The 17,375-nt window shown below is 37.6% G+C and overlaps 1 protein-coding gene across 5 annotated transcripts in view; it reads left to right on the forward strand.

Annotated features, from left to right (window-relative positions):
• Positions 1-17,375, forward strand: part of PTPN3 (protein tyrosine phosphatase non-receptor type 3) — a 171,593-nt gene that overhangs the window by 72,356 nt on the left and 81,862 nt on the right. For 3 of the 5 annotated variants that reach the window (XM_071553582.1, XM_071553586.1, XM_071553587.1), the window contains exons 3-7: positions 9,811-9,918; positions 10,065-10,122; positions 11,182-11,260; positions 12,616-12,660; positions 14,357-14,409. In XM_071553582.1, the coding sequence (XP_071409683.1) occupies positions 9,811-9,918; positions 10,065-10,122; positions 11,182-11,260; positions 12,616-12,660; positions 14,357-14,409 (343 nt within the window). Of the gene's footprint in view, positions 1-9,810; positions 9,919-10,064; positions 10,123-11,181; positions 11,261-12,615; positions 12,661-14,356; positions 14,410-17,375 lie in introns of those variants that run through there. The other 2 variants (XM_071553584.1, XM_071553585.1) reach the window with 2 other exon arrangements.

The following is a 17,375-nucleotide window of genomic DNA, read 5'->3' on the forward strand; positions in this document are numbered from 1 at the left end:
AGAAAAATTCATTTTTGTGAAATTTGTGCCTGACCCTATGTATGTGTTTATTTTAATCACCAAAATAATTGATTTTTATGTCTGTGAGCAAAGAGTAACTCAGGTCTGTGGTCAGTATGGGAATCAACTAGGCATGTACTGGAGGAAAATAAATTTTGCTCTGAACAGGTTTTTCCCAGTAATGAAGTCTTTCTGTGTTGCTTTAGAAAAACTGTTTCTCATATCAAGACATTCTTCTCCACATTTAATTCATTTCTGGATGACGAGTTAATTGATAATTCTATATTTTTTAAGAAACTAAATATGCATATCACATGACACAATTATCCAGAAGACAAGTTTTAATGTGTTTAAAAATTTAGCAGTACATTATTAAAATGAAGGTGTTTTCTGAAGTGAATAGACATAGATACAAGATATATGGTTAAAAAGACTTCCTATGTCTTATGTGTGTTGTAAATATGTTTTCTAGTTTTTTATTTTTTCAGTTTTTACCATTATTGCTGAAATCTGATGATTATTTCTCTCCTGATTTTGGAGAACTGGAACTGAATAGGATCACCTCTTCTAATGTATAGGGTGTAGTGTTTTCTCTTTAAACATACTTGTGGAAAATTAAGGTCGGGTTGTGTGTCTGTGGTCTACTGGTAGGTGGTTCTGATCTGTGAAGACTCAAAGTTTGGATATATGTTACACTTGAAAATAATATTAGTGTAATATAATCGTATGTATAAAGTATACTTATGTTCATAGACTTTTCTATGACAAATAGTGGAAAATGAATGGGGAAAATCAGAATACTTGACTCTTGGCCTTCATCCATTCAATAGCATAAATGGAATTGGGGATTTCTCCCATTCTAATGGCAATGCACTGGAAAATACTGAGCATTGCTTTGTCATGTAGCAGCCATATGAGCATGGAATTCTTATGACAACAAGATTTCTTTCTTTCAAAGTCACAGGGCAATTATATAGAAAAATAACGTCAAAGAAAAGAAACATTAATGGTAAGAAGAAACTTGAGATAAATTTGCTTTAATTTTAAACAAATAGATATTTTTATATTGCCATTTCAAATATCTTGTTGACAGTGCACTGATACTAAAAGGTACAAAATATGGCCTAGATTTAATAAAACAAAGATGATAGATTAAATAGTCTAAACTTACAACTTGACACACTGAGAACAACTTATATATTTTGAAATTTTGAACTAGTACTACATGATATCTTTAAAATGATTATGGAACATTTTGTTATCTTTAAATAGTGAACCTTTCAGAGAAGAGGGAGAATAAAGATGTGACTTTCTTTTCGTTCTGCAACAACAGGATCTTTACAGAGCCCACAGAGCTGATTTTCATCAAATTTTGTTAGCAAACTGCGTGGACTCATGCATCTCTATTATTCTGCTAAATGGTACTTGGGTTTTCTGGTGGTTCTGTCTGTAGCAGGGTGAATGAAACCCAAATATCCTGAAACTAGACAAAGGAGGAAGAAAGGTGGATTTTGCATATGGAAATAACCAGGGGGGCTTTCTATCTATTGAGAAACCTGAAGATAGCTGCATAATTTGATTTCTGAAAACTCTTATGAAGCACTTATGTCAAAGAATAGCAGTATCCTGACCAACTGTAGAGAAAGAGAACTGTGCCGTTTTTTCCCTGAATTTTTTGCTTTGGTAGAGTAATGAAGTGATTGGCTTTTTTGTTCATTGTATTTATTTAAAGTTGCTTACACTATAGTATTGGTGAATCTGAAATTTATGTTTATAGTATCACAAAGAGTTAATCAGTATAACTTGTGGTATGTGCTGTTCTTAGGTCATCGTTATCAGGAAAGTTCACATAGGAGCACAGACAGACACATTCCACTACATTGCTTACAGTCCAAAGAGGAATGTATGTTAACTATGCAAGGCTGAAATGGCCTTTCCACCATTATGTGTTTCAGTACTTAGATGGGAAATGTCCAAAGTCCAGGCAAAGAATAGAAGGTGCATGTAAGCTAAGAGTTGGAAATGTTATTTCAAACCCACATTTGAGACAAAGATTTGACTGCATTTAATACTGAATGTTGCATTTGGCTTTAAATATATCCAGGCTTTCTTGAAGCCTCACAGTAAATTTCAAGTGTTTGAATTTTGTAATAAGGTTAATTCACCTGTCTCTGATGTTACCTCTGTCTTGTTCTAAAGGCTACAATGCGTAGGCTTTCCACATAGGGAAAATGTTTTTTTGTCATTCTAATATATACAGAATGTGCTCACACACCGTGTTTGAGTGTTTAATAGGTGTATATTGAGAAATAATACAAATTTATTTGTAATTTTTGATATAAACATACATTAATTTTCTGGGTTTGCTCCACTTTGATTCACTGGCGAGGACTGACCACTTGGGAAGCATGCCTCTCAATTTCCAGTAAATTAACTTTTGGGAAAGGATAAAATTTATAGCATCAGATTGCTTCTGTATTACAGTGTCTTTCTGAGTTGATGCTTTTGACCTAATATCTGTGATTTTTGCTTTTAGACTAATTGACTTTTAATAATAGGTTGCCTTGTAGAAATAAAATGATGAGGCTGTAATAATTCAGTAAGTTGGATGACTTTGAGTTCAAATTGTAAGAAATGTTTTTCCTTCCCTACCAGTTCAGTTAAGCTCCTTCTAGTATTCAAGAAGGAACTTGATTGTGAAAATTAACAAAAACAGTTACTGTTGGTGTATTTATGGTAATGGACACAGATGGAACTCTTAAAGGTTCTTTTTAATTGTGGGTCTAACTTTCATAATTTTAAACAGTTCCTAGAAGAATGCAGTGATGCAGAATTGTTGTATCTTTATCACCAAGTTTTCCTACTCTATATTTTTTGATAACACAAGACAGTTTAGTGCTACTCTGTGTCTCTGTCTATTGAAAGAGAAAGTTTTATATTGAGACAGAAAAGTATATTCTACGACTGAAAAACAGTAAGACTATGAAATTTGATGATGCCTTTGAGGACAGTGAGAAAGTGATCTGCTCTGCAGCAGGCTCTTAGCCCTTTGTGGGGTCTGACTTCCTAATAAATGCTGAAGGAAAGAATTAATAGAAGGGGATATTTTTCCAAAGTTACAACTGCAGTGAGTAACCTCATAGATATGTTTATTCTAAGTCATTTTTTCAGGCAGAGGAAATGCAGTGGGTCAAAACTCTGTCCTTTGAAAAATATTTTGTATGACCTTTATATAGGAAAATACTGTGCTCAAGTATATGGAATCTAGAAGAGTTACAGGATGGGAAGGGAGTTGCCTCAAGAGGTAGTCATAGATCTTGCTGTTAGAGTGCAGGGACATTAACATGTTGATTTTGAATCTTTTTAAGGAAATCAAAATGTAAGGTTGGAGGCCTTATTAACAATAAAAAGATACAGGAATATGAAGTAGCAGGTAGGCTATCTTGAACAAGGAGTAATTGCAATGAGGGAAATCAGTAGTGTAAACTTATAGCTTTTATAAGATGAGGTAATGTTTTTTTAAGCTCAATTTTCAGTTGCAAACAATAGAGGAGCGAAACACTGGCAGTTTGCAGGCTGAGCTGACCATGCCTTATCGTTCTGAAAAAGGTGAGTGGTATTATGCACCAGGCAGAATTCTTCAGCCAGTGTCAAGGAATATTTACAGTGTTAGCCTTGGCATCGAGGCCACCCACCCAGGGAATGTCACGTGTGGATCCTGGCTACTTGCAGACAAAAGAGGGAAGTTCCAGTCAGGCAGGTATAGAAAGTAAGACCAGGATGCTCTGCAGAAGACTGAACCTTAGGAGACAAGAGGCTGTTCTGTTTATTTTAGCTGAACAAAATTTTCCATGCTTGGAATAAGAGCATAGGTGGGTAAATAAATTCCAGGAAGAGAAAGGGACAGAGCAGATGATGAAATAAATTAGCAGTGTCTAAAATCAGTGTGAAAATGAAAAGAAAGTTGTAGTGCTTTGTTCAAGCTCATACATGTTTTGAGGCCAAAAGACACAGGCTGGTCGTGGATGAGTGTTACAGATCGAATTAGGAAAGGATGACCTCAAACAGCACATGAAAAGCAGTGTGTATTGTGTCTGAAAAGAGACTGAATTTCAGAAGCTTAGGTGGTGCTTACCTGGGAGGTTATTGTTTCCAGAAAGTGGAGGCAAAGCTTCTGCAAAGGACAGGGACAGGCAGATGTGCCATATGTTGCACTGTCCTCTCAAGGTGTCACTTTGTATTACTTACCTTGTCGAAGCTAGCAAACTGAAGAACTTGACCTGCATATTTACACCTTCACTCCAAAGAACTAACCTATGTTAACCTTATGTCTCACCTTGTATTTATGCAGTTCTTAAGACAGCGAGTCTTGATCAATAGTGCTTCTAGATAGTATTTGACATTAAAAAAGTAATAAAGTGGGTTTTTTCCCCTTCACAGTAATTTAACTTACTAGAAATTTAAACTTGACTAATCTAAATTCCCTAAACATAGTAGGAAATTGTTGTGGCTTGGGTAGACTGTAATAGGTGTTAATTATGACTGCTTTAAATATTAATTTTTGGCCTATCCAACATAAGGTGTAATTGATTTGAAGACAGATTTAAATGGGGGTGAATAATGTGCGGTTATGAGACAGCTGATGCAAAGCTTTTAACAGTTCAGAATAAGGATTCGTAGATGTCATAAAGATGAAATAAATGGAAAATTCTTTTCAGAGTGGAAACATGCAAACTTCTTAAAAATGTTTCTTTTCAGTGGAAAACTTCAAAATTCTTAAGATTATCTTAAGAGCTTGTGTCATTGTTACAGTGTAGGCTAGTAAAGAAAGTGCATAATTTTTTTAGTCCCGCTGTAGAAAGGAAATAGCTTTAGGAGTGTCTTATCTACTTGATCTAATGGTTGGTAGGGTTAGGAAGAACTTGGTTCTAATGCCCAGTGTAGCTGAGCACTGTTTATGTTGTTTTGCCATCTTCCTATGGCACAGGAGAGTGAAAACCTGTGTTAGTAAAGCACTTGACAGATTGTAATATTAGAATATGTGGTAGCTGTGATCTGTACTGGAATGGATGTCAGAATTCAGAAGCAGTGATATGATATGTTTAGCCTGCTTCACTTTACACCTAAGTTCTCAAAACAGTTTAGGGGCAAACTAAATTGAAGATCGTGCAGCGTGAGCTGTGTGGTCATTTTGAGGTACATATGCTGAAACATCAGGTGTTTCTTAAAATAATGCCAAAGTTAGGAAAATAAACAACAAAACCCCTTATCTTTGGGAATGTTAACAAGAAGACTTGAACAATTTAAAAGGACATTTTGTACTTACTTTAGATTTCTGGAGTGGGTGCTTGATCTAGGCACTGTGAAAGAAAGTTTGTGCATTTAATGGACTGGAACATAAGTCCTATGGGGAGAGGCTGAGGGAGCTGGGGTTGTTTAGCCTGGAGAAGAGGAGGCTTAGAAGTGACCTCATCACTGTTTGTAACTACCTGAAGGGAAGTTCTAGCCAGGTAGGGGTTGGTCTCTTCTCCCAGGCAGTCAAAAATAGGACAAGGGGCATGGGCTTAAGCTCTGCCAGGGGAAATTTAAGTTGGATATCAGAAAAAAATTCTTTCCAGAGAGAGTAATCAGGCATTGGAATGGCCTGCCTAGGGAGGTGGTACATTCACCGTCCCTGGAGATTTTTAAACTGAGATTGGACGTGGCACTGAGTGCCATGATCTAGTAAATGGACTAGAGTTGGACAAAGGGTTGGACTTGATGATCTCGGAGGTCTTTTCCAACCCAATCAATTCTATGATTCTAATGCCAGAGAGCAAGAACTGTAACCACATAAAAGTAGTGCTGGAATTTTTTTTTTTTTTGAGGATAGATGGAGAGGAGGAAGAGAAGTAAATAGTAGGTATGTAGGTGGAAGAGTCTAGTACTGGCTGAGCAGCTGGGGTTAGGGTTGGGAGACCCATGGGAACATTGCAAAGAGAGAATTATGACTGTTGAGCAAGAATATTATAGTGGAGAGCTTGCTTGTCTTTACTGGGAAGCGAGGAGAAGGCTTAGCAATTCCTGTATGCTGGGGGAGGGGAGGGAATGCAATTGTGAGTGGGTGGGGAGAGAGAAGGTGAAGGCTTGTGAGTTGGCATGAAGGACTGGACGCATGAGAAAAGAGAAGGGAATTAGGAGATAATGCTGTTGCAACTGAAGGGAATAAGTGTTGAAATTCAGATCAAAATTCAGCAGAGAATCTGCCCTCTGTGGTCTTGTCCTGCACGGTTTGCAATGAAACTTGAGGTTCTTGAGCACAAAGAAAGTATGTCCCAGCCCCTGTAATTACTGCTTTTGGTCACTATGTAACTTTAGTTGCTCGTTTAGGTCATGTCAAAAGTATGCACCATAGGTAGTGCAAGTACGCTTTTGAGTTGTGCAGATGTCATGTGATGCTACTTGAAAGTGTTTTAACATTCTGCATATAAAAACCCAACCCCGGGGAAATGAATATGGTATATATATATAGTAAGTGCTGAAAATGAACTTACACATCAGGAAATGCCCATTATTTCAGAGGGCTAAGGTGGCATCTGCTGTTTCCATAGGGCTCTCTTGTGTACATATATAGATAATTTCTGATGGACAAATCTCCTTCTTTGTTGTGGGCGCAATTTCATTGATGGTGCTGCACGGAACAGCCTGACAGATGCACGGTGCCATGGCTTTGTGTGACAAGGAAGGCATGATGGTGTGGTCCTTAGCTGCTGCTGAGGATTCAATTTCCAAGCTGTGTTCTAGGCCTATGCTGTTTCAGAAAAAATAAGGTTTGATCCGTGACCTGGTTTGACCATCCCATGGGTTGGTAGCCTGTTTGAAAGGAGGTGCATGGGAATGTGCAGCTGGGGAAGAAGGAGGGTACAGAGCTGCTGCTTTTATTGGCCACACAGCCTCACAGGCTTCACCTGTTTGTTGTGAAAGTGAAATAAGATGGGAGGGAGACTGCTGGAGGGGAAAGCATAGCCTTAACAGTCAAGTGTTGCCTACATTGTTTCCTGCACTTATGACCTATACCAGAAAAACGGACACAGCTTTTTACAGGAGGCCAACAGCCTGATATGGTAACACTGAGCATTCAAGACACAAATGAAATGGTAGTTCTGCTCTAGCAGTAGAAAGTGTTGAATAATATTCCACCCTCCAAAATCAGGTAGGCCAAGTGGGTGTTTGAATTCAATTTGATTGAATTTTTTTTTGTTTTCCCATCTTTTTAAATAGGAAGACTACTCCTACAAGATAAGGAAGGACTATGAACTGTGTTACTGTTTAAAGAACTCAATCACAACAATAAATAATGTATAAAAATATAAAAAATCATAAAAAGCTGCCTTCTGAATGGGACTTACTAGACTGTTGTATAATAAAAAAATCTAAGCAAAGAATTGAGTTGGCTTATTAGTGAACACTCTTATGCACTGAGCAAAGCTGGGGCCATCTGCAGAAATGTCATCACTTTCATGCCTGTACATGAAGTACTTTAATTCAAGAGATTATTTTAAAAAATTAAGTAATTTGTTTAAGAAAACAGAATTTGATGAACCCAGAGCTTAATTTTTAAGAAATTTGTTCCTGCATACAGTGCTTGTCTTTTGCAGTCTGTATAATTTTTAATTCTTCTTTATTTTGTGTGTGTGTGTGTTTACTTTGTTTGTTTTTTATTTGCTTGGGGTTTTATTGTTGTTGGTTTTTTTTATTTGTGTCACTTATTTCTTCTTTTAAGAGTGAGATTTGGAAAAACTAATTTGAAAAACTTAGTTTTCTTTGATTTTTTTTTTAATAGAAAACATACCAAGCAAACTGGCCTGATTTTATTTCTGTCCACAATTCTGTACCTGAAAATCTAGAGCTAAGATTGTATACAGCTTTGCAGGTGTGGGGAGTTGACCCTGGCTGGATGCCAGGTGCCCACCAGAGCCTCTCTATCACTCACCTCTGCAACTGGACAGCGGAGAGAAATTATAGCAAAAGGTTCATGAGTTGCAATAAGGACAGGGAGAGATCACTCACCAAATATTGTAATACTGGGGATATTCACTGAATCTATTACTAACAAAATCAGAGCAGGATAATGAGAGATAAAATTAATCTTAAAAACATCTTTCTCCCACTCCTTCCTCTCTTCAGGTTCTACCTCCTCCCTGCCAGCAGTGCAGGGAGACAGCAAATGGTGTTACAGTCTGTTGTTTCTGCTGCTGCTCAGGGAGAAGAGTTCTCTTGCTCCAACTTGAGGTCCCTCTCATGGGTGACAGTCCTTCATGAACTCCTCTGGTGTGAAGTGAACTGTTGGAGCATGAACTGCTCCAGCGTGGGTCCCTTTTCCATGGGGTGCTGTCCTTCAAGAGCAGGCTGCTTCAGTGTGACCTGCCTCCCTCCAGGGTCACAAGGCCTATCAGGAAAGCTGCTGTAGTGTGGGCTCATCTCTCCACAAGTCAGCAGGTCCCTGCCAGGACCTGCTCCAGGATGGACTTCCCATGGGTTCACAGGCTCTTCTGAACATTCACCTGCTCTAGTTTTGGTCTCCTCTGTGAGATGCAGGTGGATGTCTGCACCCCTATGGTCCTTCATGGGTTGCAGGGGCACAGCTTATTCACCATGGTCTGCACCACGGGCTGCAAGGGAACCTCAGCTCTGGCATCTGGAGCACCTCCTGCCCTCCTGCACGGACCTTGGTATCTGTAGAGCTCTTCACATGTTCTCATTCTGCTCTTCTCTGGCTGCAATTGCATTTGCATAATAACTTTTTTCCCCCTCTTCTTAAATCTATTATCACAGAGGCACTACCACTAACTCTGGCTCAGCCTTGGCCAGCAGCCGGTCCGTCCTGGAGCCGGCTGGCATTGGCTCTGCAGATGTGGAGGAAGCTTCCAGCAGATTCTCACAGAAGCCACCCCTGTATCTCCCCCTGCTACCACAATATGACTATACAAGCTCAACATAGAAAGCTATTTATTACTTATTAGCTTATTTAGGATTGCAGTCTTGGTGAGGGGACTTTCTTTTTGTGGTTAATGGTTTGTTTTGTTTGCTTGTTTGTTTGTTTGTTTTTAATAGAATTGGTTCACAGTGTTCTTTGGCAGAAACTGGTTGATCTGTTCTCCACAATACCGTGGCATGGAGATCCTTTTTGGTTTGAGAAAAATTATACCATCCTTACACTTCTGATCTCTGCTGCCTGTTTAATTCCCTGTTGCGCCAGTTGCTGTGCGATACTTGTTGTGAGGGACATCTAGGCAGAAAATGGGGTCACTGAATGGCAGCTGAGCATGTGAAGGCTGAGGGGCAGATGAGAGTGCAGGCTGAAGTACAGGATCTTATGGCTGGAGCATTGCATTCTCCTTTTTTCCCCATTCTAGTGCATACTCATTTTGCCTTTTGACAGCTGATGTGGAAACAGAGCACTGCTTTGCTAGTGACTGCAGGGACCAGAGCAACCCCATGTGTCTGTAAGCCATCCCTGCAGGCTACCACTCGGGAGAGGAGTGCTGCTCTCGCTGTGGGCGAGAAAGAGGTGGTCTGCTTACAATTAAATTTCTGCACCCACCTCAAGGGCTGGAATATGTGTCAGTTTATAGTAGGAAATTTCACATGACTAACATATGCTGGAAAGAAAACAAAACTTTTTTCAGAATAAGGTTCTTATTGCTGAGAAACTTTGAACTGATGAATTAGCAGAGATTTTTATTCATGAGTTATTTTAAAAAATCAGTTAATTGTATTTTAAAATGTATATATTGCAGAGTTTCACTTCTAAAGTTTTCTTGTTTTCAGAAACAAGACACTGGACAGATTTTATTGGATATGACCTTTAACCAGTTGGGTGTGACGGAGAAGGAATACTTTGGTTTACAGCAAAATGAAACTTCAGTAGATTCACCTGTAAGTACAGTAAATAATAATTGTGTGTGCATGTATATGTGTGTATAAATATATACATACACATATATGTATACACTCATATTCATGCACACACATCTTATAAAGAAACACTATTTATTTGTAAATATTTTTAATCCATCTAATAGTTTTTCATTTCACAGCGATGGCTTGAACCAAGCAAACCTATTAGAAAACAGTTAAAAGGTAAGACTTCTTTTTAATATCTTGATTGTAACATTGTAGTCCTGGTTTTCTGTGTTCTCATAACTAGAACAAATGCAGTTTCCAGGTGGCAGATTTTTGTCAAGAGCAAGTCTTATCTCTGCAGTTTTTTCAACAGAACTTTCTACTGCTCCTTCCTCCTGCCTAACTGGTAATAAGACCTGATATGTCCCTAACTTTGATGCTGTAATAGCAGCTAAACCTGGCTTCTGAGCAAGGTTAGACACCATGGCCATGAAAGCAGTAGTCTTATTGTAGTGTTAGTGAGTTCCTCCTGATTGGGAAGATAACGAAGGGGGGTTTTGATCAAGGGAAGCATAGCCAGTTTCATGTTGAATCTGGCAATTTTGTGACTCAAGTACAGCATTAAAAACCAAATTTTGTGCTTTTTTAATAAAAAAACTAATCAAAAATCCAAGTGTACGTACGCTCGCAAGTGTATGTATTGTGCTAGTATGTCTTGTTTATAAACAGTTTTGGGTAACAGAGTGCTTACCAAGAAGGACAGGCGGGCCAGCAAGATGCTGCCAAATAGCAGCTTAGGAGGACTGAGTGACATCATCTCATTCTGTGCTGTGGCACTTGAGCTCTATTTTTCAGCTCTATTTCTACCCTGTGCTAGAGATGATGTATTTTAATCCCAGTTCATACGCAAAGTTAACACGGTGAACTTCTGTAGTTTCGTGTATTTATACAAAAGATGGAATTGAGCATTATCCTAATTGAGACACCTCAAGCATATTTGGTGCTATTCTCTTTTCTAATGCTTATGAAGCAAAGGTCATGAAATAAAGCCTTCTATGCAAAATAGCATATACAAAGTACTTTAAATGAAAGCATTACAATGAGTGTTTTCCTCTCATAGTTGGTGTTAGGGGATCAGGTGAGACTTCTCATGGTTTCTTTTAGTTTCATGAGAAAAGTACAGGTCATTTCTATGTCATTGTTCATGTTATTTTTTTCTGTAAATATAGACATTAAAACCATAGGCTCTTTCTGTTTTAAACTAAAAATTTGATTTGCTCTTCTAAAATATTGCAGGAGGTTTTCCCTGCACCCTTCGTTTTCGTGTAAGGTTCTTTATACCTGATCCTAACACACTTCAGCAAGAACAAACCAGGTAACTTCTCTTTGATGTTTGCTTCCATGAACAAGGAAGGCCCTCCTTTCACATGTTCACAGCGTGGTAAACTGTGCTTTATTACATAGACAACTTTGTATAACTCCTGATATTAAATGCGTTTGGAATAGGCAACTTAGTACAATGCTCATGATTAATGATTTCTGCTGTACACAGCCTACAAGTCCAAAATACAGCCAAAGTATAAGTTGGTACAAAGATGGAAGTTAGTTTATTTGTACCTTGAATTCCTTGGGGTTTTAAGTTTGCATGCCCTAGGTCTATCTTAGAAGTTTTATATCAACATTGAGTCAGTTTTGAACACGTGTGGTAGATTTAATGCCAAGGGTATTGGAAGGTGGGGTTTATTTTGTTTCAGGAGGAACAGATAACAGTTCTTGTTTCTTAGTTTGCCCATTACTTGCAACATGAAAATATCTATAATTCTTCAGTTTACAGTAGGCCTTTAAATCTTTTTTAACATGTCTCTGAGCTTTTGGGGTGGTGGAATACATGAATTACAAGCAATTTTCAATTAATTTGTGACACGATTTTCATTGAATATTTGTTTTGTTCAGTGCTTGTGATTTGGAATTTAAAATTCGAAGACAACCATTCTAGTGGTACTTTTTCTAACATTTTCATTCCTTGCTAATTTCAGTGACTTGAGAATATAAATATCACAATATTTAAAATTATATTCTTGTAGGAAATCCAGCTATTGACTTGTTTCAGTATTTAAAAATTATGTAGTTTTAAGCTGTTCTGCAGTTTAAAACTGAAATTATTCAATGATCTGCTCTTTATGGTTCTTCACATCTCAACTTTTCAGTATCACTATAAAGTAATATTTTCAAATACATTAATAAGAGCAAGACTGAACTGCTCTTGGAGAATTAAGAGCTTTTTGTCAGCATATGCTGCTCGACAAATGTCTCATCCTCCACGGAGTAGTTGCAAGAAAGACTATCACAGTCTGTCTTGACTGGTATTTAGTTTTGTTGGTTTTGGAGGTTTTTTGTTTTTTTTTTGTTTGTTTTTTGATGTTGCATTCAAGATGACTATTCCAGGAAGAAAGAGAGACCAGTTCTGTAGTGGTTTAGTTTTTGTAGGGCTAACTGTGACATTAGTACTGTGGTCCTGGAGTTGCAGTACAGACTGCCAAAGACCCTTAAAACTGTTGTGAAAGAGTATGAGTTTATGATTGCATACTTGTAAATGACACTAACCTGTGTATATCTGTTTGTATAGTTTGCTGGGAAATCTTATGAAATCAAACTAATATATGTAGCTGTTTAAACCATACTTCTAAAATAAATGTATATGTGTTTCTTCTCCAAAATTATCTTTTCTAGGCACTTATTCTTTTTGCAGTTGAAGATGGATATTGCAGAAGGAAGGTAATAAGAAGAATCTTCAGTTTATTTTTTTAATAAAATTGTGCTTTAAAGTTAAACTGGCAGAAGTGAACCCAACACAAAAGAGATTATGTCAGTGTTACAATTTAATAAAAGTATTACAATAAATGCAATGATACAAAGAGAAATTGGTTTTAAACCACAAAACACAGAAGTACAACCCAGCACCCTGGGGCACAAACAGAGTGGTGTTTGTTTGCCCCTGTGCTGAGCCCCACATGGTCCCCCTGAGTCCAAAGTAAAAGGAAGGGAAAGAAAAACCTGTTGGTGCAGATGATGGTCGCAGTCTGGTCGAGAGTGGTGGTCGCAGTCCTGTCGAGGTTCTGGTCTTCCTCTGGATCCGACAAGTGGTCCCAAAAGTCTCCAAACCCCAAAATTATATACCCTCAGGTTCAGGCAGGACTGCCCAGTACCTCCTCCAGGGCAGGAAGTTCCACAATGGGTGATCTGACTCTGTGATTTATGGGATATTTTTTGAATCCTTGATGGCCCATTAGCAGACATGCCCCCTCAGGCTGGGTGTTGAGGTGCTAACGACTCCCCGGAGAGGAGTTATCACAGCTCCTACCTCACAGGCTTCATTAACGCCCAGCTTACATCGCAAGGGGTCAGGTGTGCCCTGGGCAGCTGCTGCAAATGGTCCATTGTTAACAGTTCATGAGAAATGAGATAGGAGGTGTAGAATACACAGCTTTGGTCACACCCACACAGTAATAAACTGGTCCTGGCTGCTGAACTAGGACAAAAATAAAGAAAGCCTTTTTCTGAGGGTATTGTTGCTATAAAAATGTGCCTTTTGAGACATTGCTTTAAAGAAAAATCTAACTGCTAGAAAATGTTACAAATTTTCACATAGCTCACTTATTAAGAACATTTTAGAAGTCTGTTGTGAATGAGCTATAGGAGATGTTGTATGTCTGCAGGCATAATGTCAGCTGCAGAGATATTTATGCAAAACTTGATGTGCCAGGCATGGAATTCTAAATGGGATCTGCTGTCTTCTGCAGTAATCAGGAAAGAGTAGCAAAAGGCAGTTCACACTATCGCTTCTCATGATTTCAGGGTTGTATTACCTATATGATGGGCATATATCCAGTGTTTCTTTTGCCTGTGATTGCTGTGTGTTTGTACATTTAAAAAAAAAAAGAAAAAAAAAAAGGAAAAGGTAGTCCAAATATTTGCTGCCAAATGTAAATTGCCTGCAGGGTTTGGCTTTTTTCTTCTATGAAATCAATTTTGGTCATAAGATCAGAGTTGTCTTTGTGCTTGGCATTGGCTAATTTTAGTGTTTGTGTCTAATTTTGAATACACCAGAATGCAGCTATTAAAGTAATGTCCGGAGCCCCATAAAAATCCTTATTCTTTCCTGAATAATCATCTACGAAGAATTTGAGCATGTCTTTTTAAAACTACTTACTTCCATTCACTTAAGAAACTGTTTAATGTTCAGCCCAACTGTGCTTTGATGATCAAACTTAGTAAGAAAAAAAATCAGATACTCTTTGGTATGGTCTTCACATACTGAACTAATTGCAGACACATTTTAATAAATCATTTATACATATATACTTTTATATATATATTATATTTATATATAATATACAAGTATAGTTATTATATAATAAAGAAAAAGTATGTAATATTATGTATAATAAATAAGGTTTCCCCTCCTTTCCAGGTTGTCATGCCCCATTAGTTCTGCTGTTGTCCTGGCATCGTATGCAGTACAATGTAAGTAATAACCAATCATCATTTTGTTACTTAATGTATTTGACCAAGTACTTTCTGTGCTGATTGGCTCTGGAAAATAAGGAGAGAGTCTTTTCCTTATCTATTTGCTACAGATGATTTTTTTGTAAAGCAGGTGCAGGTTATTAAAGCAGCCTTCAGACAGTCTAAATAGGAAAAACATACTTGTTAGGCCTGTCAAAAAACAAAAAAATGTTGATACAAGAGTTGTTCTTATTTATGTGTGCTTGTACTGCTGACAAAAGAGTCAAGTTTGCATTGTCATTGGAAACAATATAGTGAAACTCACTGTGTGTTACAATAACTACAGGAAAGCATTCCAGGGGAATAAGTGGCCATCTAGAGAGCAGTTAAGAGGAAGGTAAACTCATGATTAAGAAACTACAGTGTTCTTACGTAATTTTTTTATGGAATTTGGTTTGTTAATTATGTAAAACTGCCACTTTGCAATACATTTAAGGTGACTCTATAGCCAAGAACTTACATGCTTCTGATCTGCCTACAACTGGAAGAAAAATACTCAAAGGATGATGTTAGAAAAATATCTTCAGTAGGAAAACCAAAATGGAGTCTGATCCAATGCCTCACAAGCATCCTGGACAGATAATGGAAAAACAGCTGGAGGAAGACCTTTCTCATTAAGCAAACAAAGAAAAAAACAGGTTGAGGGTTTAGTGGAGTTTGCATAATTGTTGAAATGGTTGTCAGGAGAAAGCATGCTTAGAATAGTTGTGTAATTACTTGGCTGAATCTCATTTCTTTATGGAAAGGATAGCCAAGGCCCACAGAAATGATTGAGGTAATTTTTGTTTGAAATAAGGACCAAGCTAAACAATTAAAATCTGGTTTCCAAAGAAGAATATAATAAACTTTTGGTAACTATTAAAATCCTAAGTGGCTATAAACGTTAACTTTTATGTTTAAGCATGTCATATGTTGCATCCTTTATAAAAATGGAACTGTAATCACATTCAATCTTCTAAGAACAATTGAAACCAGAAAAAGTTTTCCATTGTAGTTTGCAGTCTTAGTTTTCCTGAGGCAGAGTAAGGGCACGTGAAGACTTAAATACGCTGAACCATTAGGATTGCTAAATGTACAATTGCTGACCCCGTTGTGCTAAAGCTCAGCAATGCAAAGGGACACTGAAGAATGCAAATATTTTATCACAAAGTAAAATTAATCATGCCACATCTAATGTACCCCAAATCCCAAAGTAGTGCCCATTTCCACTTCAGTTTTATGACTGTTGCCTTTTTAGTGCCTGGGATGCTAATGCAGCTATCTGTACTAAAGGATAATGATAGAGGGGCAGTAACGATTGTCAAAGGGTGCTAGTGTGTTTTAATCTTTCTCTTTCATTGTTGGTTCTGGAATTTTCCATCAATCTATTTACCTGGTTTTTCTCACCCGTAGATTGTGCTCCTATTACCAGGTGATGAGATTTTTTGTTTTGTTTTGGTTTGTTGGTTTATTTTTAATTGAAAACACACATAGACCAAAAACCCACTCCAAACCAAACCAACCAACCAAACAAAAAACCAAAAAAAAAAAACCCAAACAAAATCCAAACATTTCTGTTGCTGTTTGTGTGATACCAATATTTATTTTCTGCATTGGTAAAGAATGGAACATTTAATAGAAAGATGTATTCCCTTAAAAAAAAAAAGAATAAAGGTTTTAATTTTGCTGCCAGGTTGTTGCTGTTTGCCTAATAGTGATGGCATAGGAAAGACTTTCTGAAATCCGAGGAAAATCTGAGTCTCCTTATTGAGTCATGTTTGCTGGGATTCTTCTCAATATTTTCCTATTAGTGCTTTAATTTCTAATCATATTTACTGAGGAGAGTTGAAGTTCTTGGATATGAGGTATCTGCTTATGAGAAATCCATTTTTTGAAGTTGCTACATGTTGATTCTACCTGAACTGTTCACTGTGATTTCTTCATGGCTTTTAGGTTATTCCCTCCTTTTGTAACCTCCCTTGTATGCAGAAGGGAAAATCATTGTTGTCTGACAATCGTGTGGGTTATTTATTTTAAAGGTGTAGCAGTTGTTGCTGATGGGAGGGCTGAAGCAGATGTCTCTCACAGTGCAAGAAGACTGGTGTTTAATAATTCCACTCTTGCTTCTTAACTGTAGTTTTCACATGTGCCAGTTGTATGGTTGACCTCTACAGGCTTTCAGTTTTGCAAAGGGACAATTTTTGGTGATATCTGTTGTGCCACTGGAATGCTGCCCTTTTGCAGGCATTGGGGTTCAGTACCGTGGTTCTGAAACAAAACTCTGACACGTTATTCTGCACTCTTCTAGCACACCCTGTGTTCCCTAGGGGTGTTAACTTACAGGGAAATGCAATGGGTGTGAATACTGTCTAAATAACATGTGACCAAACCTGATTACGAATCCAGTTCAGACACTTCAAGATTAAGTAGTTAGTGTATTATCAGTAGTATGCATTGTGACAAAATGATCAGTGGAGGTAGAATTTTTATTTTTAAGGAGAATTTGTTAAGGTACATTTCAAATAATTTCAAAATTGTTAAGTCAGAAGGGTACTCTTATACTGAAAAAAAAATGGTAAGGCATACAACTTGGTTTTTACTACCGTAAAATAGGAATGTTGTAGAGTCTATAAAATTAAATAAGGAAACCTATTATTTAAAATGTTACAAGGCTGATTTAGCAGCACTTGTTTTCTATCACTTCATGTACTAAATTGCTGTTTCCAGGCCATTATTCAAATGACAAGCTACTGGTATGTAAGTTCCATGAGAATATGCTTTTATGTACATAAATCCATTGCTGAATTGGGGCTTGAATCTGAAGCACAGCAACAAAGCCAACAAAGATGTTATGAATCCTTCTAAGCTTGTGTTTTCCTGAGCGTCAGTTGCTCTTGTCTCCTGCGATATTGTTGCCCTCTCAGCTCTGCTTTGAGAACCAGGAA

This window comes from Pithys albifrons, chromosome 4 (genome assembly GCF_047495875.1).
Source record: "Pithys albifrons albifrons isolate INPA30051 chromosome 4, PitAlb_v1, whole genome shotgun sequence".
In the NCBI taxonomy this organism is placed as follows: Eukaryota; Metazoa; Chordata; class Aves; order Passeriformes; family Thamnophilidae; genus Pithys; species Pithys albifrons.